Source organism: Oppia nitens, unplaced genomic scaffold (assembly GCF_028296485.1).
Source record: "Oppia nitens isolate AA-2021 unplaced genomic scaffold, nextdenovo-longstitch-racon4-pilon3 scaffold1_pilon_pilon_pilon, whole genome shotgun sequence".
NCBI classification, from domain to species: Eukaryota; Metazoa; Arthropoda; class Arachnida; order Sarcoptiformes; family Oppiidae; genus Oppia; species Oppia nitens.
This window is the reverse complement of record NW_026533199.1, coordinates 4,292,391-4,319,342: the sequence shown is the minus strand read 5'-3', so window position 1 is coordinate 4,319,342 and position 26,952 is coordinate 4,292,391. Positions and strand designations below refer to the sequence as shown.

Here is a 26,952-nt window from a genome sequence, read left to right as displayed (position 1 = left end):
GATATTTAAGTTTAATCAATGGGGAGACTAATGGAGTTCATTTGAATTTGGATACAATTTTTTTGTACTAATTTTTACTTATTATTTTATAATTATATAACTATTAAAAATAATTTTTTGAAAAAATATGGGATACTTTTGGCGAGTTTTACTTTAGTTTAGGAGACTTTGATAAAATTTTATATTACCATCGATGAGATATCAATCCACAAACACTATCGGATGGAATTGAAACTCACTGTATATTAAAATTGTTTAATTCTTTTATTAATTACGATATATATTATATAAAAATATGATTTCAATGTTTTTAAAACTTTTTAATGGACTACATAATAAGCACTTGTAACCAATTCATTAGAAGGCAGTACACTCATTGATATCCATTGAGAAACTGGATGTTATGATGTAATGCCAGTGCTCACAATCCCTGAATCGATTGGGATGTATGTGTGTGTCAGCTGAATGCCTGTATTTATTATACAATCAGATCGATTCAATGTATAGCTTGAGGAGAGCCTATTGTTGAGACAAAACTCATACCATTGAGATTATAGCTGACAAACTGTTAGCTAACTAACTGTGCGAAGAATGGGTTTTCCACTTTTATGTTAGTCGGTTTGCTTAAGCAAGTTGTGTGACCCAACTGTGCCAACATTTTTGGTGCCAAACATTCATATAAATTAACAGTTAGTATGACTCAAGAAAGTGATGACTGCAATGAAGAAGAAGTAAGTTTAAGTTTAATTGATTATCAAAACTAATTTAGTGTTTAATTTTTTACATAACTATTAATTATCATATAATTACTTTGTAATCACTTGTAGTTATAGTATAAAGAAAAATGTCATATAGTCTTATAATATAAATGGTTAACAACAAGTTATAGTTACTAATTATATACGATATTATATTATAGTTATACATGTTTTTTCATAACGTTTAGTATATGATATTCTGTGTATGAATTATAAATATGTCACAAACAGTATTATTTAAATTTATATCTATTAAAGTACTGCATATATTAAAATATCTTTTATATTCTTTACAGTATATATTTAACAACTTATTAAAGATATGATAAATTTCTATGTAATAATATTTTCATTTATTATATGTCACATGAATATAATTAGCATATATATACAGTATTTATTTAATTATTTAAAAAAGTGTAATTAGTAATTATCGTAATTAGGAATTTCTTGTAAATAGAGATTTCAATTTTTTATTTAACATATTTTAATTACTTTGATTAGCAATCAAATGAATTAAAATCTAATATATACTGTAATATACAATATACAGTATTGTATAAATTTTTATTGTGTTAGTTTTAGTATTGTTATCGTAGTTTTAATAATAAAACAAAAGTTAAATAAATTACTTAAAGTATTACAAACACAATGAGCCAATTGAAACCGTGATAACCAATCAATTGTATAGAATTATAGTTAATTTAGTCATTGCTTTTCCTGACAATCAGTTTCAATGGATATTAACACAATTTGGCGAAAAAACAGTATTTGGTATTATAATAATGATTTCAATCTGTTGTTATATAAAAGAGATCCACAAAAATAAAAGCAATATTTTGTTATAAAAATCACAGTCAATAGGAAAAACTATTTTCTCTTAAAAAAGCGCAAACCGTATATATTATTTATTAGTGATTTATACTGTATTAGCGTTGAATAGTTAACTATAACTTACTTTTTCATAAAATGTATAATTTTCTTACTCTTTTTAAATATGTATATAATAAATAATTTTTTGGTGAGATTTCTGTATATATATATTTTTTGACAAATTCATGCAAATATATTTAAAATTATTTGGTTAGTTTTTGTCGAGATTTAAAAAAACTAAATATATCTTTTTAAAATATATGATAATATAAAAAATCTTTTTTGATTTATCTGAAGTCATCTTTTAAAAAATAAGTCATCAATAATTTTACAAAAGAAATATCAATTCAAAAAATATTGTTTTACAATAAAGACTTTAGTTTATAAAAACTAGATTTTTTATTTAATACTATCTATTATACTGTATAAGTTGTACAAAACTTTATTTTTTAAGAGCAAACAAAATATAAAATATGAGTATTTTTTATAAAATATAAAAATATTTATTTCAACTTTAACATTAAGTTTAATTTAATTGTTGTCATTTTCTATTACACACATACATACTGTAATATATAATATAGATAACAAAAAACAACTATTTTCTCATTGATTATATGATCGCTTTCTCGAAATATTGAAAATTTCTAATGCATTTTAAACAGAATTATAATATTTAGTATAATCTCTTTATTTTGTTTTCAAAATGTTTTATATATAAATATATAAAAGTATTGAATAAATAAGTAAATTGAGTTAAAACTAGAGATAAGACGCCTTTATTGAAATGGATTTTCTCATTTAAAAAAGTGTCAAATAATATATAATTTATATGATGTGATGTTTGCCATTGAATTGAAAATTCATAGATAATATTTTAAGTATAATTCATATTATATAACTATTTGCTATTTAAATATTAATCTAACTCTTTCAGTGTCTAATATTATACAATTAACAATTGATTAAATTTGTTAATTAATATATTAATAATATAATAATAAAAAAATAAAATTTTAAAAAAGTAAATAATTATTTTATATTCTCAAAAATTGATAATAATTTTTATATCTAATAATATAATTTTTAGCAAAGTTATATTTTATAATTAGAATTTAATAAGATATTTTATTTAATGTTATTATATAATAAAATATTAATTATAAAATATGATTGATGATTGAATTTATGAAATATGATTTACAATTTATGCAATGAACCCAATGATTATTTACTAATTTTAGACAACAAACCAATATATCAGAAAAATAAACTGAATTTTAATAACTACTTACAAGTTAGTCGTATATCAATAGAATATATAAAGGTTTTTCAATTTTATGCAAAAATGTTTGCATCAATTTTTACTCTTTATGTTAAATAATAATCTACAGAATATAACGTATAATACTTATAGTACAGTATTTGAGTTATCGATAGCTATATTATATTAATAGTATTATTGTAGAGATAGTGAGTAAACATATTTAAAATTCAAAATCAGTTAACACTTGATTTCGTTTTCTATATAAGATATTATAATTATTAATTATGAATCAAACTTATTCATTATTTGATTTACTTATATATTAATTAATATTTTTATAACTATCGTATTAAATATAACCAATAAAAATATGAATACTTTATATACAAATATGTGAAATTGCATAATAGCATTGATTTCGACAACTGATTCAATAATTTCGACGAAGAATATCATGAATTGGACGGTAAGATAAATAATTGGAAATACATTATTCAAATCAACACATAATACTATACTTTATATAGAATATCGCAAAACTCTACATAACATAACATTTCAAAGTTTTGAGTTTTAAACACTAGTTTATTATGTAATGATTTATTTACTATTTTGTTGTTTAATTAATTAGTATTAAAAATAAATATTTTCCAAATATAATTAGTGTAAATTACATCTTTTTAATATTAATTTTCCATAAAATTGTAACTTTTTTGTACTACTATTTATTGTAAAATATTTATTATTAATATTTAAATTAATTAAACAACAAAATAGTAAATAAATCATTACATAATAAACTAGTGTTTAAAACGCAAAACTTTGAAAATACGATAAAGTACAGTATTATGTGTTGATTTGAATAATGTATTTCCAATTATTTATCTTACCGTCCAATTCATGATATTCTTCGTCGAAATTATTGAATCAGTTGTCGAAATCAATGTTATAACACTGTACTAAAAGACAATGATTTGATTTATAAAAGATAACTTAAAATTAAGTAAATCTATAAAAATCTTATATAATAACCTATAATAAGACTTATTGATACACTCATCATAAACACCCGTATACTATGAAATTTTATTATTGAAAACGCGTAATCATTATTTTTAAAAAATTGTTAATTAAATTGTTATTAATGTTTGCTAACATAATTACTATGGAAATTAGCCTAAGGTTATAAAAATAACTCAATAATACAAATTAATGTAATGTAATTCAATTCAATAATACATTAATTCTTTGCACTCAACTACTCTAATATTACATTTTCAAACATAACTTTTACGAGTATCTCATTGTATTATTGTATTATATCATATAAGTATCAATTTTATTTATTGCCATTTATATGAAAGATACATAAAGTTATAGTTAGAAACTGTATTATAGAAATAGAAATATGATTTTATCAGTGAAAGTCAATAACAAAATATATGAAATTCTTATACTTATTTATAATTTATAAATACAAATACAATATTTTTGTTGCACTTAAACATCATAAGAATTGTTGTGAATGTTATTTTTAGGTGAAATATTTTTATGATTTTATCAAAAATTATACAAAAATTATTGATAAGTAAATTAATGTTATTATATAAATCAGATAAAACTTACTAAAGAAACAAAAAAATATAAACAATAAACTTGAAAGTGTTTAAATTATATTTGAAATTATATTTATATTATATCTATATTAAAATTATATTATAGTCAATATACTGTATAGTATAAATTATTACACAATATTATGATAATATTGATCACAGAATTTTGATAGTATGTAATACATACTATGTATGATATGATATAAATTTAATTAGATTTTTTCCTCAACGCTAATAAGTTATGACTTATTTCTGTTATATAATATAATCAATAAAAATTACATTACTTTTGCAGCATATATACAGTAGTAATATTATTTTAAGACATTTCTTATCTAATGTTTAACATTTATTGTTAATATTCACTATATATAACAAAATAAAATCTTATTCAATTTTCTAAATAGACTACAATTAACAAAATTATTTTTTTTTAATGATATTATCATTTCTTTACTCTCAATTATCACTGAATGTCAGCTTTGATTGAATCAAATCAATAAACTTTTTAAATAAGGCAATGCACTAAATAAGTCATACCAACACACATATACAGCTTATCCTATATATTTGTAGATTTATATTACGTAAGTTATAAAACATACAATCAATATATGTGTGTTGTTGTCTAACCCGAAGCTATTTTATAGCTTAGTTTGACGACACAACTAGTATATTGACTAAAACATAGACTATTATATACAATATACTGTATATACCGTACAAATGAATAGCACTGTTATGTCAATAGAAGGATTCGATGGTTATATTGTATAAGTTATATAAAATGTTGAGAAAAATAGTTATAAAATGACTTTCAAGTAATGAAATCGCATTGAAATGAATGAAAAGACACCAACAAATTGATAGATGATTACAAACTTTTTTTTGATGTTGTGTTATGTGTTAAAGTTTGACTTTCAATCGAGATTTCATGTCAATCGCTGACACAATTGATGTTAATTTGATTTTAAGTAATAGCTTCTACAATGTATTTGTCAGTTTAAGTTTTATCAGTTATGTTTGCTATATAACCATACAGTTTGTATATACTGTAAATAACATCTTAACGTTTTTTATACACATCATATATAAAACTAAATGACAAAATATAAAAAAGTGTTTATTATTATTATTAATTCTGGTTACTATGTTGTATTATTTTGGTGTATATTAGTTTTAATATAGACATAATAAATTTAATACAATGAAATTTTTGTTATAAATTTCAACAAATGTCATAAAACATTTAAAAATCATTTTTAATAAAATGTATTTAAGGTGATTTAAATTATTTTGCTTTAATATTTTTTTATATAATTATATTTTACTTAAGTATCGCAAGATCAAAGAGTTTATTGAAAATAACAAATAGTAATTATAATAATTTGATAATTTTTAGTGTATTTCATTATATATTTAAATAATTATCTCTAAACATATACAGTACTGTATGTTTGTACAGTATAATGTCTCATTAGTTAAACATTTTATTTTCTTATGTCTATCCAATTATTTTATCTATAAGTATTGCTTATTTTTAAAAAATTATGATTTAAATCCTAACATTTGTTTGCAACTGTTAGATGGACGCCTTTAATAATCTCACTATTGATTAATCTTAAAATAAAAAACACATTTTATAACTATAAAACCCATTTATTTGATGCAGTTTATGCATAGTATATTGAAATATAACTTATAAATACAATACAGTACTGTATATACTGTGAATGTATGTACTTTCTGTAGACTACAAGCAAATTCTCAGTTTATTTTATAATTTAATTATTTTTAGTACCATTAATCTTATTTAGCATTTAATATAATATAGATGTTTAAGTCTCTCTTTTAATTTATTTGTTTATTACTTTTGGAGTTTAAAATATTTAATTCAGTATAGTTATAATAAAAATGCAATATTTAATGCATTTTAATCAATAAAAATTGTTATTTTTATATTAAATATAATCTTTCTAAAAATATGATGGCAATTATTAGTATTCAAATAATATATTTAAATTTTTTATGTAATATACATTATTTACAATTTGTTATGTAAAAAATGTTTTTATCACTAAAGATTCATAAGTTTAAAATTCAAATTTTAACTTATGTTTTATTTATTTAAAAAACTTAAGTGTACTAATATGTATAAAATAATAATCAAAATTTTTTATGTTATTACCATATTTAAGGATTGTTTAATAAGCATCAAAATAACTATAGCTTAAATTGATAGCATGGAGTAAAAAATAAAAATGATAATAATATTAATAATACTAAACCAAAATTGAATGCCGAAAGCAAGTGAATATCGGCTAAAATTTAAGTATACGTGAAATACTATAATCAATTCAATTGCAAAACACTTATCTGATATCGACTTTATATTACGGTTTGTATATATTCCTAATACATCCTAATATTCTTGAGATTAACTTTCTGTATATATATATATATATATATATTGATATATACAGTATAGGGGAACATATCTAAAATGTAGTCTTTTAGAGTTAAATTTTCTAAATTTTTAAAAATTATGAATAAACAACAATTGATATTTTAATGAAAATTATAATTTTAAGATATTATATAATCTAGAGAACATAATCATATTAAAACGGGTCATAACTCAAGTGGGAATGGCGTCAGTGGTGGCCATTACAAAAAAACCTGTTGTAAATATTAATACATAACAGGAGTTTAGCAATCAATTGTAGTGCAATTGTAATGCAATTCCCGATTTTTTCAATTTGAATATTATTTAATCAAATTATATCATTATTTAATATTCCGCTTTAAACCGCCTGAGAATAAAATCCTGCGACAACTTTATTGCAAGATTTCGGGAAAAATGAATTTACTCTGAATTCTGTAAATTTCTAATTTTGTCAAATAGTTTGCCGATTTGTTTGAAAAGCTATTAAAAACGATGGATGATATATTTATTATGAAATATTTTGTTTAAAATAATTTTAATTATGATTAATTGGTTAATTTTGACATTTTAAACAGTTTATAAAAATGTCCCACCTACCCTGGAATTAAATACTCTATCAAAAAATGGGTTAAATGTAGAATTATATTACATTTTATTATTGTTAAAGTTTTAAACTACAATATTTACATTAAAATTTCTTATTTGAATTTGCATTGCTTAGTAAAAGCAAAACAAATAGTTTTTGATTATATTTTGATGTAATTTGTTTTTTCTATATATAAATTATACATTTATAACAATATTGTTTTCACTAACAAACAGCAATTTTTCCAAATATAATATAAACACTAAATTTTTATTCTACTGTTATCTAATGTCTTCTAATATTTTTATTGAGGCAAACATTTGGATTAATGTGCGATACATTGAATCCCAGATTGACGACTAAGCCTTCATAAGTTAGTGAAGGTTCACTTTATTTTATCATTTCATGCGTAAACATTTCATATATAGTTTCAATTTGTTTCCTCCTTTTATTGTTAATCTCTTATGACTTAACTAAAGGTATTAAGTCAGGCATAAAACCCTCATTTTTATGTTTTATATCCTGTGAGTGAGTGTTCAATCTTAGTATTAGTGAAAAATGTGAAATTTATTTACAAAAAATCAATTTTTATTTTATAAAAACAAGAATTCTATTGTTTTGAACAGAATTTCTCAAAGAAAGTGTGATTCAAATAATAGAATTTAAAATTAATTTTTGTAAAAAACTTTTTATTATTATTACTATATCACAAAAAATTAGATTATATACAGAGTTTGATCATAAGATGAGATGAAACTTAGAAAACAGTGCAAACATCACGCAATAGTATGTTATATTGTATTCAATTATAAAACATTGTGAAAGAAAATGATTTTTTATAATAAAATTTGTTATTAAAGATAATGTATTTGTTAGTACAGTATTACCCGTATAATTAAAACAATTACATTTGTAATTGTCTTTTGCTATCACTATTACTATATAGCAAATAGTTTTTATCTTATAATTTAATGTAAAAATAGATTGAGAAAAAAATAAAAACAGTTTCAATTTTTATTTCAGTATCTTATTATTGATTTTTATTCACTCTATCGTTTAGTCTATAAATATAAATATTATATATATTACTAGTATATATATATATCATATATATGATCTCAATTACAGTTAAACCCATTTGATGCAAAACCCAGGTTTTATATTTCTACCGATTGTATGCTTTTATATTTTTCAATTGTGTACTCAAATGACGGTTTAAAAATATATAGTGAAAAATATAGTGAAAAATAAAATTTATTTGATCGATAATATGTCGTGAATTTTGTTGTCATTTCTAGTTTACTCACATTTTCCTATTTGCCATCACATTATAATTCTTGATATATTATATAATATATATATATATATATATATATATATGAAAGCAAAACTAACGGAGTGTTAGGAGGTTTTTGCACAGTTATCAAGCAATTCGCTGAGGAATAAAGCCATTGAAAATGCTTTTATATTTTTGTCATTTCTGTAACACAACATATGTGTGTCGATTCGTTTGTGTTGAACAACAAAATATTATTATAGAATATTCTGTCACACAATTTGTTAGACATTATTGTTTACAATATATACAATTGACTGTTAGTTGGACTCATATATGTTTCACATAATGTTAATTCATAAATTTTGTTTTATTAAATGCCAAAATATTTAATATTAAAACAAAAATATATATATATATTCAGAATATAATAATTATGTTTATCTAAATATTATTAAATATTTTAATTTTATTGTATAATTGTGTAAATATATATATATATATAATTATCTATATAATTATAAATAATGAAATTATAAAAATAATAATATAATGTTTATTATTATAAAAATTATGATTTATGAAGAATAAGTATTATAATTGTTATAAAAAGTCAATTCAAAAAAAGTTGTCTTTAAATTATGTCAGTAAAAACTAGACATATATATAATGTATTAATTTATACATAATATAAAAAATGTACTGTAAGTTTGAGACGGGGATAAAAAATAGTTTTATTATGTGAACGAGATTAATGTAATAATTTTTTAAAGATAAGTTTTATTTTGGTAAATTTTAATATGGATAAAATTAAAATTATATATTTTAAAATTTTTATGCATTTTATAATTTAATTGATGATAAATATAGTAAACTCACTGAAACTTACAGTTAGTGATTTATTAAAAAATTTATATCCCTTTTAGCAGCAATTTTAATAAAATTGAATTTGCAATAAATATAAATTTTATACATTTGGAGTAATGCAATGTTCAATCAACTAATAAATGGTTGAATATTTTTTTATCAATCACACAAAATTAATCTATTTTTTGTCATTTAAGTAGCCTATCATTAGATGCACAACACTTAGCTTTGCTTTTGAAAGCCGTATTACTTTAGAAATAGAAAGAAAACTATTGACTAAACACTTATGTATTAAATATAACGAAAATCAATATATAAACCATTCTTGAGTTTTTCTTAAGGTATATAAAAATACAAACGGAAACAACAAATTGAGTAATACTTTGATATTTTCATGTGTTTGCCTCATAACCGCTCTCTGACTCTTATTTTATCAATATTTGCTATTAAAACCACTTTTCCTATTTATATCATAGGATTTTACAATTATCTGAAATCTTTATATTACTGTATATATTAAAGTTTACTATTATAATTAATAAAATATCTAATTGACTATAAATTATTATTAAAAAAACAAAAAATATAGAAATTAAGATAACTTATAGTATACAACAAAATTATAAATATTGAAATATATTTTATAAATCATAAATGTTATTATTAAATATATAGTAGAAAAACATAAATTACTATATATTATCATAAACTTTATATTATAATGCAGTAAATATCATATTTAGTGACATAAAAGTAATGAAATGAAAGAAATGTCATAAGAATTCATTTGTATGTAAATTAGTGACAAAAGTCATTGAAAGCAATTCTCATTTGAATAATTGCTTTTCTCTGTCTTATTACTTATTATAGTTCAACACTTAGTTTATATTTAGAGATAATATTTGGTAATAATTTGAAATTTTTTATTTGTACTATAATTTGTAATCTTATTTATCTTATTTAATACAAGTTTTTGTTCATTTAATTTATTTTTAAGAGATTATATTAAATTAAATATTAATCAAATATTATATAATATAAAATCGCGTGTTTTGTTCTAATGTTTACTTTAATTACATTGACTTTCATTATTTTTTATACAATATATCTTAATTTCCATATACTGCGTGTAATCCAAATTAATTGCATTTCATATATATGCCGAAGAACTACATTAAATTTGTTTTCAAAAGAGACAAATTGTTTACACAATTATACTATTATTTGATGTCTAATATCTTATTTGTCGGCTTTTCTTCTTATTATACAAATAGCGACCACAGAAGCAAACGCTTTACCAAAGTCTGAAACGAGACTCTCATTTAAAGTGCCTTTTATTGACTGTTCTCATCAGTGGTTGTCTGTGTGTCATCACATGGTGTAGTGCAACACAAATTGACCGCATGGTTGTCCACTTTCAAGTAATAATAATAATCCATTGATTATCATATTAACAAATTTATATAACAATTATATATTTATCAAACAGAGTTACCCAATGACTACAATACATAAAGTTAGTCCATGTGATGAGGGATATGTCTATATACCCATCGTATTCATGTCGATGCTATATATAGTCTATTTAGTCGAGTGCTGGCACTGTAGCACACGCTTTGAATTGGTATGTATTGTACTTATAGTAATAATATGTTAATTACTAATTTTTGTCGGCATTTTTATATATATTATAACTAATAATTATGTATTGTATTTATGACAATTTATATTTTAAAATTGTATTGGTTTTACACAAAAAAACAATAAGATAATAAAGTAAAAACTAAAAGACAAAAGAATGGACTACAAAACAACTATTGAATATTTAATTTAAAATTTAAGAATAAAATAAATTTATAGACTCTATAATTATTTTTCAGTTAATTAATTATTAATTTTTGACATCAAACTTGTCTATATTTTCATTTATAATAAAATTTATAGCAATTTATTTGAATTTAACGCATCAACTGTTAGCTTAATTATCAAAATGTACTTTCATTTAACATTGTAAACTCATGTTAACTCATATACCATACAATTCCTGTTAAATATATTTTCAACAGTTATTTCTTTAACTTTTTTACTTTTTTATGTACAGTATTTATATAAATCTATTTTATGGTAAATAATTATGATTTAATTATATATCATATTAAGATATATGGGTTGAATGCCGACGCCGTGTACACACATATTGAACAGATGAGAGAAGCACAGCCTATCATATGGTGGAAGGCAGGTATGGGCTAACAGTGCAAACAAACTATGCAATTGTTATTTTATACTTTATTTTACTATAGAATGAAATATTGCATTCTATATAAAATGTTATTATAATATTAATATAATATAATAATACAATACTTTTTTAAAAAACAATTAACTAAATTATTTCAGATACTCTAAACTTACATTTTCATAACTTTTATATTATTGCATTTATAAATATATAATCATAAATCTTAAAAATTATTTCATCGTAAAATATTTCGCAATATTTTTTGTTTGATAGCAATATTTGTATATATAATATGATTGTACAATATTTTATGAATGATAAACCTATCATTAATCATTGATGTTTTCTCATGCATAACATACTATGATATATACATAACAGTGAGTTATCATTACATCCGGCGCTCCCGACAAGTAAGTCATCATCTCTTACCTAAACTTTTATGTTATTTTTGATGACTAAAACAAAAGTTTTAGTTCATTGAAGATATAATTATTGTAAAACTTAGTAAATAAATTCTCATTATATGCTCTGTCATCTCACTCTTACAACTAATTACTAATGCATTATAAGAGCATTTTTATTGCCATATAATGACTGCCATTATAAGACATTAAATGTTCACATTTTATATCTACTATTTAAGGTGACTCGTTATCGCAATGGAGACGCCTATACAACAGCACAGATATATTACGAAAGAATCAATACTCACGTCACGGGCTCTTGTTTTTCATACGGAAACTGTGGGGTCAAAGATATATCAAAGAAACTCATGGATCTTGAATTACATCCCATCACTAAAATTAGATTTACTAAAGGTTTCTTCTAATACATTAATATTTATTATTATACTTTATATATTTATATTGACTCTTAATATACCTGCATATTATTCAGTGCATAATTAGACTAATATAAGTTTATGTACTGTATGTCCATTATTTTGTTTAAAATACAAATACGTATGCATAAAATATAATGTATGAAATATTTTTCATAATGTTAAAATTTTTAACATTTTTATGAAATAAATCTGAATGAATTTAAATTTGTTTTCTTTTATATTATTACGGTATATACTATATATACCATTGAAAAGATTTTTATTATAAGAATTTTACATTTAATAAAATTCATATATTTTTCACTGATTCTTAAATATGATTTCAATTGAAATAAATTATAATATAAAACAAATTTTTAATATAGACTCCAATTGATTGATCCAATACTAGCATAACTGCATAAAATAGTCGCAAGATTTCAATTTATATATTTATAAAAAAAATTCTATATAAAAAACTTCTTAACTTTTACGGTCATTTAGTAGAAAAATCATAATCATTATTACAAAACATTGTTATTTTTAAACTTTAACTTAATAATAGAGATAAAATTTGGTTTATACTTAAAAAATAATATTTTTATCGACAATATACTTGCAATTTATAGGGGATTTATAAAAATAAAATAAAAAAAACTTTGTAATCATTACACAAAATAACATTTTTGACAAATTCACTGATTGTTTAGAGACAATCAAAATGTCTTAAGCTTTCAATTGGCATCACTTTATGTGTTATTAATGATCTGAAAAACTTTTGTTTTCATTGATAGGCTTTGCATTTGCTAACATAGAGTCGGCCAATGAATTTGAAGGACAGAGATCAACATTTTTTGAGGACAATGAACGATACGATGACTATTTAGAAATGCGTGAGGGCTTGGACTTAGTGGGCGCCAACTTTCAAGAGTATATAATATCTTATGGTAACAGTGCCCGACAGCCCTGGTATGTATCTCATGTTGCCTTTTGGCTCTTTTCACTTCTTCTACTTTCGTGGCCTTTTCGGGTACTTATTGAATATCAGACGGCATACGTTCACTTTCAGGTATAATAACATTAGACTTAACATTAGTTTATTAAAATTTTTAAATCAATTATATATTTTATTAATAATTATTTAAAGGTTATTAAATTGTTTGGAGAAAATTTTGTCACCTCTTGTAATGATTTAAGTGCACTCTCGAGGGATACTACTATAGATAGTGTAGAGTTTAGTAATAACTATACATTGGCTCCGAGCTATTCGGAGGCTGTCCTCGTAACCGATCGATTCCCAGTCAGACCAGACACTGGTGTTAACATTGAACATCAGTTGTCCGATCAATTTCGTACGGATAAGTCTATGGAGTCGATAATTACAAGAACCAGTAATAGATTAAGACAATCATTAAGTCGGACATCATTAAGAAACGGTCAGATCTTGTACTTTGTGTCTTCAATCACTCAGAACAACGAGAATAATGTCATCAGAAGACTGTCATTAATCAATGGTGACACCGATGTAACTAACAATGACATTATAACCGACAATCCGCCCACTTATGAGGAGGTGTTACTTGAGAGACACACATCGCAACTACCGCTGAACGGTATGTTATCATTGAAACCGTTGAGGCGTTCAATCACTGACCGCGACTTTTTCCGACGACTGTCCCATCATTTACGTCGGCAATGGAATAGTTATATTGATATTCAATTAAATTTTAACAATGAAACACAACTTTGACTCAATTTTTGTAATATTTTATACAAATAATTACATTCAATAAACTATTATCTTTTAAAACTATATTTGTTGTAATGTTATTATAATCATGTTATGAATTTTACAAATAAGTTTTATGATATTAACAAAATAATTATCTAAAATATTAATTGAAAGCATGTAAAACAATTTAATTCGATAAATAAATATATTTCATATTATAATTATATTAAAACATATACATTAAAAAACTAATTAATTTGAATTTAATTTAAAAATTTTAATTTATTTATTTTGTTGAGAAAACAATTGGTGCTAAAGATATTCCTCTAGTTTCTGCTTTAAAGATCAACGATTCGTGACATTTATAACTTTGTCCAACAATGAGATAGAGTTTATCGGCAAAAACTGCGGGAACTAAAACTTTGGCACTTTTAGCCTCTAATATCCAATTGTCTGTGAAACCGGACTCTCCTATAATAGTATTGTGATGTTTATATGTTTATGAATTAACAAATATATTTAATGTATAAAAAACTTATACAAACCTTTTAGTTTCCAAACAATAACATTAGACGAGTTAAAAGCAGTCAAGTATTGGTGGTGAGAGTAAACAGTGCCAAATGTAAAAGTCGACAATTGTATGGCATTATTAAAGTATAATCTTTGAAACAATGAGAAACTACACTTGTGTTGTCTATAATCGCTTATATAATCGTTTCGGTAGATGTGAATAATGTGTGACCCAATAGATCCATCGCCAGATGTACCCTCACTTAACGCTAAATAATATTTTCTGTTATTTTCAAAGTAGATAATATCGACAACATTTATCACTGAAAGCGATTGGATCAGTTCAAGTGTGCGATGATATTTTAGCACAAAAATTAATGTCCCGGTGCTGTCTAGTATGCAATTCATACCGCGATGTTTTCCTACTACAATGTGTACAACACTTTGGCGCAAAAATGCTATCACTTTTGATGTATCTATAAATTATATTAACATTAGTCTAATTCATAGAGTAGTAACTAATAACTACTAAATATAGAAAAAATATACAGTATATACCTCTTCCTACTATAGATTCAGTGATGCGATTAAAAATATATTTATTACTTTGGACTTCAAGTGAGTCCACAATCAGTTTCCCAGTGTTTGACTGATAGGATATTAATATAGCCATAGTTTTGCTGACAGTTAACACTTCCATAGATGTAATGTATTGTCCAATTGGTGCCAATAGTTTACCGGATGCTGTCAAATGTGATGTATAATTGTAAACATATGGATTCAAATGCACGATAAACTCGTGTCCTCTTAAAGCAAACGTTTTGGTTATTAATCCTTTATTTTGATTGATTAGAGTCGCCTCAAACAACTCGTTATCGATATTATATTTAACTAAATGAACGGCTGATGGGTTTCCCATTGAATCACTTATTGTAAACGCATTATTTGATACAATTTCTATAGAGTTTCCGTGAACTTCATCAAGAAATTGATACAAAACAAATGAATCGATTTCAAAGACTGACTTTTCTAAAGATTTGTAGATATAATCAGATATATAATGGTGTCGATTGGCATTATCTATGAGTACATCCTTGGAAACGTTCACTACTCTTGTAAACTGTTTAACAGTGTTGGACAGTGCACTCAAATCAATGTTATCCACGTGTTGGTCGACCATCACATCTTGTCTGAAGACCAATGTGTCAAATCTTATCGGATAAATAATCTCTTGCGGTCTATCTTTACGAAGTGATCGGGTGGCCAAACGCGTTAGGTTGTGACCACTTATGTTTCCCGTTACAAACAAATTATTTTTAATATTCAGAGGACTATTAAACACTAAATTTGAGTTTAGCTGTTGTTTGCCATTTAAAGTAATCCAGTCTTCAGGAATCCTCAGACCATTAAGAACTTCTACTCTATTATTAGGCGAAAAGAGATGGACTAATCCTTTGAAAATTTTATGTCCAGTTATTCTCTGATTATTAGATGTGTAGACAGTATTTATTTCAAGTGATTTCAATGGATAGCCATTAACCAAACCTTTGATAACTGCATTGTCGTTAAGGACTAACTGTTCAAATGCTTTATTACCGGTGATTACTTGTGGCTCTCTATTGTTAATGACATTCAATAGTATGACATCTCTCCACAAATCTATGCCATTAATTTTGCCATCAATTCGTATCATATTAGCTATAATCACATTATCTATAAAACGACGATTTAGTGGTAAAACAGTTGCTCTGTTTGTCATTACAGACTCAGCTTTTAGTTGTACGATATTTACACCATTTATTGGACCCATTTGTGCGATACCTTTACTTTGAACCAAACCTCTAGCCTCGACATCGTTGACAAAAATTTTAGGAGCAATGATATGCTCTTCTTTAATATTGTTTATTAATACGACATCTGTTAGGAACTGTATCACAGGTACACTATTGAGATGACTACTATTTAAGTGCCCAAACATGTAAATCGGTTCAGTTATCCTTTTTGTACCAACAATGTCTTGATTTGTATTTAGATAAACCGCGTCATTGAAAACTTGCTTTAAATTTATGCCATTTATATGTCCGGCACTATTCAGACTTGACATTACATTAATGGTTCCGATTAGTTCCAGATTGCCTTTAATTACTGTCTGAGTGTTTGACTTAATAACCCGTGCATTAAATTCAGATAACTTAATACCATTGACTCGACCACCAACTGCTATGTCTTCGTTAACATTAACCGATTTAACAAATTTTACTTTTCCTTTAATTACATGATCTCTTGTTTTTGTGAACAATTCATTAGAAAGATCTATACCATTGAATTTTGTTGTATGAATATCACCACTAACTTCAAAACCAGATCTAAAGACATTACGACCTGTAATCATATTTTTAATATTTTTATACACAGCGTCGTTTGCCAAATAACCTATATTAACACCATTGATGACACCATTGATAAATATAGGATTATTAATGATAACGGTATGAGCAAATGTAAAGGGTGCTCTTATGCGGGAAACACCGTTTAATACAACAGCATTTGCTTTAAGATAAGCCAGTGATACACCAGATATTCCTCTTGAGCTTTCAATTCTTTGAAATGTTTGGATAGCTTTGAAATGTTTGGGCGCCACTACCACCTGTGGCCTCGTCAACGACATTACATTATTGGCAAAATCATTTATATTGAGTCCATTGACATCTTTAAATATTTCAACAAAACTTGCGTTACAGTTGATTAATATAAGACTTTGAGGAAGTGTTTGATCAACGTTTAGTCGTATAGCACGTGAATTAAGATTTTGTATAATAATGTTATCTACTTTTCTCGTTACAAAAGTTGATTTTCCAACAAAAACTTTATTTGCATTTAATGTTTTGGCAAACACTTTGGGTCCGTTAATATGTTGCGGTCGAGACTTTAAGACAAAATCTTTTTGTGGAACCAAACCATTGATGGAACCGACTGTTAGATTACCAGTAATGATAATTTGATTAACAAAATGCTTCAATTGAGGTATAGTTTCGGATTTAGTAAGTGAAATGCGGTTATCATAAAGCTGTCGCATATGTACACCTGCGACAAAACCGTTTGTATCAATTGAGTTAAATGTGGTCTCAGAAACAAATATTTTTGGCATCAAAATGGTCTCATTCTTGTTGGTTGTCATTATATTTGATAACACGACACCATTGATCCGATCAACAAGTAATTGCTTTATAATAACAGTCGCTTCAAATATTTTGGTACCACTTATTTGCACTTTTGGATTGCCTTTAAATATGGCCTCATTGAACAAGTAATTCAAATTTATGCCATTCACATAACCAGTCAATTCGATAGCATCGACAGTCACTGAATTAAAGAATCGGACGTTGTTTTGGATCAAAGAGTCACTTGATTTTAAAGCTAACAAATATAGCTCTGATATGTCGACCCCATCGACCAAACGTCGAGCAATGATGTGTTGATTGACAACAATACTATTGGCAAAATCTATCGGTCCTTTGATTGTGTCATTTCTTGTAAGTGTCACTATATCTTGAGGCAGACGCAGGCCATCCACTAAACCAATTGCTGATACTTTAGATACAAATCTTGTCAAACCTATAAAATATTTTTCACCGGATATTATCTAAATTTAAAGTATTAATTTTTAATAAAAAATTGATTTAAATTAAAACTAATAAAACCTGATTTTTATTTTTTAGCAGAATATCATTAGGAATCGATAATCCATCAAATGTTTTGATAACAAACAAATTGTTTTTCATTTTCAAATCATCTAAATTGAAGATCTTTTTGCCCTTTACTTGAATCGGATGATTCTTGTATACCAAGTACTTGACCATCGTTGATATGTCTACATTATTAACCAAACCTACAACTGATATACTTTTGGTGGTCAATGGTTTTACAAATTTAAGATTAGATGACATGATTTGCGGCAAACCATTTGAAAGTAAAGTATTTTGTGCTAATTGTTTAACATTTATGCCATCAATGGTTAATGTGTTAACTATGTTAGCAATAGTTAGATGTGATGTAAACACTTTTGGTGTAAATATAACTTCGGGTCGATTAAGATAAATAAGATCTCTGTTCACATCTAAACCATTGAGTTTATCTTTTATGTGTAAATTATTAGCAATAGTTAGTTGAGAGTTATAGACAATTGAACTATTGATTAATTGATGTGTATTTGTTGTCACCATTTGTCGTCTCAGATCAATACCATTGATTGAACCAGAATTGAGAAATTTGTTGACAACTATTGGTTTAATCATACGTTTGATTCCTCTAATAACTTGTAGTTTACTTTTTCTGAACAAATTGTTAAACAAATGTTTGAGATTTTGTTGTCCAACCAAACCAATTGAAGCCGATGTAGTGTTCATATACTTAATCTCATTGAGTCCTATAAATAATTTATGTCCGGTTATAAGTGTCGGTCGGTTTCGGAGTACCACATCATTTGTCATATAAAGAAGTTTCTGTATATTTTGTTCAATTATATTAAAAACAATTTTCATGTCTTTAATTTTAAATTTTAAGTCATTAATAGATAATTTTGAGTTTTGCCAAACAATTTTGCTTAAAGTATTGATATTATTAGCATTAATGCCTTTCAGTACATTTAGATTGTGAATAAATGATTGCGAAACTATATGTTCATTGGATGTCGATCTTATGGCATACTTGAGTTCATCTGACATTTTTTGAAGATATGTTTGTTCAAATATAAACCTTTCCTTAAGATTGTTCATTAATTCATAGATTTTATGACCTCTCATAAGCTCTGGATCGGGAACCACATCTAGTTTGGTACTAATTGACACTAAATGTGGCCTACGGTTTGAGTCCACAATAAAGATATACGCCGTATGATTATATGAAAAATCTGCCGCAGAAATAGTCAAAACCTGATAACCTCGAGAGAGACCTGTTATCATCTCATTGTTAACCAATTGAAAATGTCTTCGTTGTCCATCCCATCTATATATCAGTTCTTGAAAGCCTTGACGAGTAAAATATATGAGGACATCATCTCTACAGGTGGCCATATATATTGTATTCAACTTTAACACATTATTTGCTTTAAATATTTGTTTTAAATAAAATGAATTACTGTCCCAAATGTATAGATACTGATGTATACTTTTTGTGGCTAAACCAAGAAAGTGATTAAATCCGAGACGGAATGGTTTGATATCAATTATCTCAGGAATTGCAATATTTTCAGATATATAATGTTTTGTCAAAAATTCGTTCATTTTGTAGACTTGACATCCCTTTCCATTAGCAATAATCAGAAAAGTAAAACCATTGATAGACATAGTTTCCAAATCAATGGCATTATCTGTAAAAACTTCTATCAGTTTAGTGGACTCGTCGTGAGTTTTCTGAGAATACTTGATATCAGTTATGCTTCGGGTGTTATTGTATAGCAAAACCAAAGCGCTTTCATATTGAGACCTAATTAAAGACATTCGGAGGGGACGGTTGTGTTGAAGATTTTGTTGTAATACTGATACACACTCTCCATACACCACTTCATAGATACGCAATTGATATCCGTTTCTTAAGCCTATCGTTAGGGCAATCATAAGAACTTCCGAGTATTTGATTACTTTTGTATAAAACATGGCATCAATGACCTGACCCTCATTGTAAAAATTTACCGAACAATAGGCGTTCCGCGAGTCAAACATTAGACCACGACCTCTGATATCGCCGGTTAATGTCATTTGCCATACATTTATATTAAAATCTTGAAAAGCCATCACATAATCAGTGCTATTGAAGCGCAGGTATTTCCAACCCAACATCGATGATGGCACCAATACTTTTAGTTGTTCCTCTTGAATGTTCTCAACGATAATGTCTTCGCGATTGCCAACACCCGTGTCGGCCACATAACTATGCATAAAGTCAGTCGTGTTTTCCAAAACTGGTATTTTGAAAATTCGAGGAACTGATCGTCGACTGCGAACAACATTGTCTTCTAATATATCTTCTTGAGTTAAATATTGATAATTATCATCATTTAATGAATCACTTGAATGTTGTTCAATGACTTGAAGTGAAGCCAATTGTAATTTTTCGATTAAAACATCATTACTTAATAAATTTTTACTAAAAGCTGATGTAAAACATAAAACAAATACTAATGATACGAACATTGTTTTAATCGACAAATAATAAATTATCGACTAAATTAAGCCAATTTAACTTAATTATGTATATTAATACACAAATAAACATACATAAATATTAATATAATTAAAGAAAAAATTAAAATTAATTACTAATTAATTATTAATATAAAATTGCTGTTTTCAATATTACGAATCTTACACAAACTAAATGTAAGTATTTTATACGCTTTTACTAAATGTTTGAAAAATGATTATTAAAATATATCATAAAATATTAATCATATTATATATATATATATATATATACAAAATGTAATATTAATAAATAGCAATTTACTAATTCATTACCAAAAAGATTTGAAATATAAAATGCTTGTAAAACAAAATTTTCCATTTATTTAAATAAATTATAACACTAAGTTTCATACAATACATTAAAAAATTACAGCAATTATTAAAAAGATTACAATATTAATATACAGTAAGAGAGTAAGTTTTAATATAATTTATATATTTTTTTTAGATATATTCAAGTTTAAGATAATTTATATCTTATAGACTATAAGTTATAGTAGACGTTCAATCATTGCACAGTTATCCCTAACCCGATTCTCTGAACTTAGTTTAAATAAAGTTAAATATTTATATATTTCATTAATTAGTAGTTTAAAAACTAAAAAACAAGACAATTGAGTAAATATATGTATATTAATACAGAAAAGTGTTTAATATTTGTATAAAAGCAAAAATTTTCCAGAATTTGCAATAAAATTTACTTAAATTATAAATTAATATTGATTTTACAAATTGAGAAAAAATTTTACTTTCATTTACAATTTTATACACATCAATAGTTATAGTTAATAATTTTTGTTTTATTTTACACAAAATAATTATTGGTACTAAAAAATATTTACCAATTTTCTTTAAATGCCTTTCATTTGGAAATTTACTTAAATGTTAAAATATTTTAATAAACATTAGATAATTTGCTTAAATTTTAAGTGATTTGTTATACACGGTGGCTCATCAAGAGTTATTTTCAAAATACACCACTTATTTCAAAAACTACTAATTATATTTTATTTTAACAAAAAATATTATAAAATATGATAAATGGGATTACATATTTTAATTAGATAAATTTTCAAAATGGCCGCCATTAATTGCAATTAAATGGCAAAGTTGGGTGTACAAAATTGGATGTTACCCGTACTTTCATATATTGCTGTATGGCCCGTATCTCACTTTCAATCATTTTTGTGAATTCTTCAATAGATTGAGGGTTGGATATGTAAACCATATCTTAAAATAAACCCAAAAAAAATAATCACAGGTGTTGAAATCGGGTAAATATGGAGGTAAAATCATTTCCGCCGCCAGTCTTCTTGGGCGCATCCAAACCTATAATCCGATCACCAAAACACTCTCTAAGTTGTTCAAAGATATCTTGTGTTCTGTAAGGTCGTGAACCATCTTGTTTAAACCAGTAACAATCAAGCAATCTTTTTATCTTCAGCAGACCTTATGTCCTGCACAATGATTTAAGTCCTGTAGATCTCTGATATCACAAATTTCTCTTAAAAATATAGGCCCAATTATTTCTTTGTCATTAATAGCACATCATATGGCGACAGGTTCTGGATGTAGCGGTCGCGTGATAGTCAAAATATAATAAATAAGGACAATTTCGACTATTTTTACACCTGACTTTGCCATTTAATTGCAATTAAAGGCGGCCATTTTAAAAATTTTTTTTATAAAAATATGTAATCCCATTTATCATATTTTATAATATTTTTTGTTAAAATAAAATATAATTAGTAGTTTTTGAAATAAGTGGTGTATTTTGAAAATAACTCCTGATGAGCCAGCCTGTATAATATATAAACAAATATTCAATTAATAATATCGATTTATGAATAGCATAAGAAATAGAAATTCATATTTAAAAATATAATTAATTTGTTTGTTTATCAGTGTTATAATTTACATTGTTTAAAAATTATATTTGATTAATATTTATAAAATATTTAGACACTCTTTAAGCTAACAACAATTAATATAATTTTTACAATTATAATTCAATTAATATATATTTCAATTAATTAAAAATTTATATATATATATATATATATTATATATATGCCTACTCAATTTTAAATTATAACACAATAGAGCTAGAGTTTATAAGTTAATTATAAAATATATTATTTAGTTTTTATGAGAAATAATCAAATAATTAATTATAATAGAAATATAATTAATTAATAATAAGTAATCACAACACAAAACAATTTAAATCATTTACTGTAAAGTATATAACAATTTTAATTTTTAGATATCACACTAATTATATTATATGCAATATTCTAAAATTTTTAATAATATGATATAACAAATGGTCAAATAATTTAAAAATTAAGATAAATTTGTAGTTGTTTTATAAAATTATTAAACAAAAAATTTATAAATAGTTTTTATATGCCTTTAGCCAAATGTGGACTCTTTTTTGCCACAACTGGTAGTTGATCGCCGACAAGGTATGGATTTTTTGTCTGTTATTATAATTATATTAATATATTGCATTGAGTATTGCATTATTATGTAATAATATTCTAAAAATAATAGCAAATGACTCACGAGTTTGTCAGCTTTGGAGCCGACATTGTGTGCCTTTTTGATGACATGTTTTAAATAGTTGTTTTGAGTCTATAGACAAACAATATATTTAATCACTGCATTTGAATATAACTTAAATGTTGTACAAAAAAGTGTCAAAAAAGTCAAATAATTTTTTATTAAATCTTATAATTTGCTTTTTTTTAACTAAATGACTGACCTGTTTAGTAAAAAACTTTTTGGCCACCACTTTGTGTTCCGATCCGTCATCATGTAGTCCACCGACTAGTTTGTCGATAGTTGAGTCCATAATACCTTCATTTTGTATGGATCGGGCTAATGTCTCCAATTCATTTTCATCTGTATTTCCCGGACAGTCAAACATATGTTCCGTATCGCACATACACTCCTGTGATCCCTGATATTCGCGACTAAAAGCGGCTGTATTTTCAAAGTCCTCAATACATCCCATATCAGCTAATTATTTAAATTTTATTCAATAAAAATTATTAATTAGAGATAATTTATTTAATATACCTGTATATCCAATAGGGCACGGATTCGGTGGATTACAATAGGCAGGCAATACTGCATCTGTTTTGATCACCTGTACGTTATGTATACTACCATCTGGTTTGAGTCGTTGACTGCCCTCACCGGCGCCGCCCTGCATATACTGGTGACCCCAAAGAGTCGAGTGCTCTAAATATTCTTTACGTGGTACCGGTTCCCGTGGCAACAGTATGTCTGAATCTCGTGTCTGAAACTTAAACGGATGAATGTCATAATCTGGCGATCCTTTTGTTACTCGAATTGGATTTAGATTCTGATTTGAAATAAATCAGAAAAATTAATTCATTTTAAAAATCTTATTAAACCATAATATATAACAAACCCTTGACTCGTAGGTAATGTCATCAAAGTTTTGATTGTTGTCTAATCGTGTCATAAATTGTTGCAACAATTCATTAGATAAGACGTCGAGTCTGTTTGATGACTGACCCAATGATAAGCTAATTAAAGCACTGATTGATATCAACAGTGATGACCACATAATTGTTTAATTTCAATTAAAACCCCAATAGTTGTAAAGCTATAAATGCAAAATCAATATAAATCAAACCGGCAATATGTTACTTTACAAAAACATATCATCAAGATAAATTGCATAAATTTGATAATTAAATTATTTCATAACAATTATATAAATGAAATATAATACTGTATTATTAAATTATAATAGTTATTATAATATTTCAATAAATTAACATGCTAATTAAATAAAACGATTAATAGTTATCTATACAGTACTACAAGCAAACATAATGTATTGCTAGAAAGAGTCATTTGAGGGGATAAATTGTAATTATAGTGTTATTATAATTGTTTTTATTTTAAATAATAATTAGAAAATAACCAAATGGATACATACCCCCAAAATAGATAACAACAATATGTATTAATTAAAACATAATGAATAAATGTATTTAATAAAAATGGCGTATAATGTAATCAATGAGATTTAAAGAGTCTATACTATATGTATGTATGTATGTGACAGTGTGTATGCGCTTTCATTGACTAAAGTGACGCAAACGTTGCCTAAAGTGATGTCTAAAGTAATATTGATTTTATGATTACACAAACATGTGCTCAGATGGCTGTCGTTTCACTGCTGGACTTAACAATACTATAATTATATTGTACTTGTCTTGCGATTACTTTTTTACGATGTAGTGGCTAATTATTAGTAGTATTAGTATTATAATTATTATAGTTATTGATATAAGTACAGAACATCATAATTTTTAAAAACACCAAAATTTTCATTGCATGTAAATGTTAATGATTATTATCTTGTATTAAATATAGTGTATTTAAACTAATAATGAATTATTTTTATTGTAATATCTAAGTTTATTAAATAAATTATATATGTAAAATATTATAGGATTATTTTATATAAAATATATTAGTTATTAGATGCTATTATCTGTTATGATAAATGATATGTATAGATAAAAGTTAGTTATACTGTACTTATTTATATTAACAAAATAATGATCTGTATTAAAGTTGTTTTGATTTACTTGTAATAAGAAACTAATTTTTTCAAAACATTTTATGTGATAAATATAAATATAATTAATGATTAAAAGAATCTAGTAATTGTATATTTAGTTTTATTATTTGAATTAAAGTCAAACTTTATTATAAGATTAGGATAAAACACTTTTATTGTTTGCAATAATTTTAAAAAATATATTTAAATATTTGTAAAGAGTATCATGTAATTTATTTTTGTTAATTAATTTTTATTAGATTATATTTTCTTAGTAATGTAATTTATATTAAAATATTAAGAGATATCTATTTGTCGTTTTATGCACAATAATAAATATTTTAATAACAGAAGTTTAAAATATCTATTATTCTATATACATATGTATTATTAGTTAATTTAGTTATTAAAATAATTGTAAATTATAATTATTATTCAACGAAATTTATTATCTTACATTCAATAAAGCAATTTAACATAGTTTTAATTATATTCTAATTATAAGTTTTATTCGACTTAAATAGTTAATTCAACAAAAAATATTAAACATATGTTATAAGCTTTTCATCAAAAATATTGTATTATAGATATAAATAAGAAAATATTTTATAACAATGTAAATGTCAACAATATTTTTATACAGATTTTACATTAAAATGACATATTAAAACACAAAAAGTAAATATTATATAACAAAAAAAGTGTTCAAAAACTTTCAAATGTCATGTGACAACTAAGGATCGGTATGTATTATATACTGTATATATGATTTGGTACGACATAAACCTAGACAATCATATATATTATACTATACATTAGTGTATAGTATAGTACAGTACATAGTTGTCTTATTGATAACTTGGTTTACATTTTGTTTGGCATTTATTTGATAAAACATTATTATATTTTATATAACATTTATTATTTAAAGACACTGTTTTTCATTGTCAGCGTAGGTGTCTGTGAACAGACTTCACTATTGCCTAAGTTTTTCAATGTTAACCCACATTAGTTGTTATCTAAATCTACCTAAGCTTTTATCATTGCAATGCTAATACACAAAACCAATCTCTACTTTTGATAAAAACTAAAATATTAATTA

The 26,952-nt window shown here is 24.7% G+C and overlaps 3 protein-coding genes across 3 annotated transcripts; 1 reads left to right on the top strand and 2 right to left on the bottom strand.

Annotated features, from left to right (window-relative positions):
• The first annotated feature begins 518 nt into the window (after positions 1–518).
• On the top strand, positions 519–14,507 carry LOC128966305 (transmembrane protein 151B-like). Its single transcript, XM_054313152.1, has 8 exons — positions 519–731; positions 10,964–11,110; positions 11,179–11,313; positions 11,850–11,931; positions 12,313–12,344; positions 12,578–12,752; positions 13,552–13,826; positions 13,905–14,507. The coding sequence occupies exons 1-8, from the start codon at positions 696–698 to the stop codon at positions 14,505–14,507; spliced, it is 1,485 nt and encodes a 494-aa protein (XP_054169127.1). The 5' UTR covers positions 519–695.
• Positions 14,508–14,702: 195 nt separating this feature from the next.
• LOC128951843 (uncharacterized) lies at positions 14,703–21,388 on the bottom strand. The gene is made up of 4 exons (XM_054297126.1): positions 18,701–21,388; positions 15,558–18,642; positions 15,035–15,475; positions 14,703–14,960 (listed from the first exon to the last, which is right to left on the bottom strand). Exons 1-4 carry the CDS (start codon positions 21,188–21,190, stop codon positions 14,776–14,778), a joined length of 6,201 nt encoding a protein of 2,066 aa, XP_054153101.1. The 5' UTR covers positions 21,191–21,388; the 3' UTR covers positions 14,703–14,775.
• Positions 21,389–23,542: 2,154 nt separating this feature from the next.
• LOC128952091 (uncharacterized) lies at positions 23,543–25,317 on the bottom strand. The gene is made up of 6 exons (XM_054297427.1): positions 25,221–25,317; positions 24,684–24,881; positions 24,326–24,614; positions 24,009–24,265; positions 23,810–23,878; positions 23,543–23,724 (listed from the first exon to the last, which is right to left on the bottom strand). The coding sequence occupies exons 2-6, from the start codon at positions 24,840–24,842 to the stop codon at positions 23,647–23,649; spliced, it is 852 nt and encodes a 283-aa protein (XP_054153402.1). The 5' UTR covers positions 24,843–24,881; positions 25,221–25,317; the 3' UTR covers positions 23,543–23,646.
• Between the last annotated feature and the right edge of the window lie 1,635 nt (positions 25,318–26,952).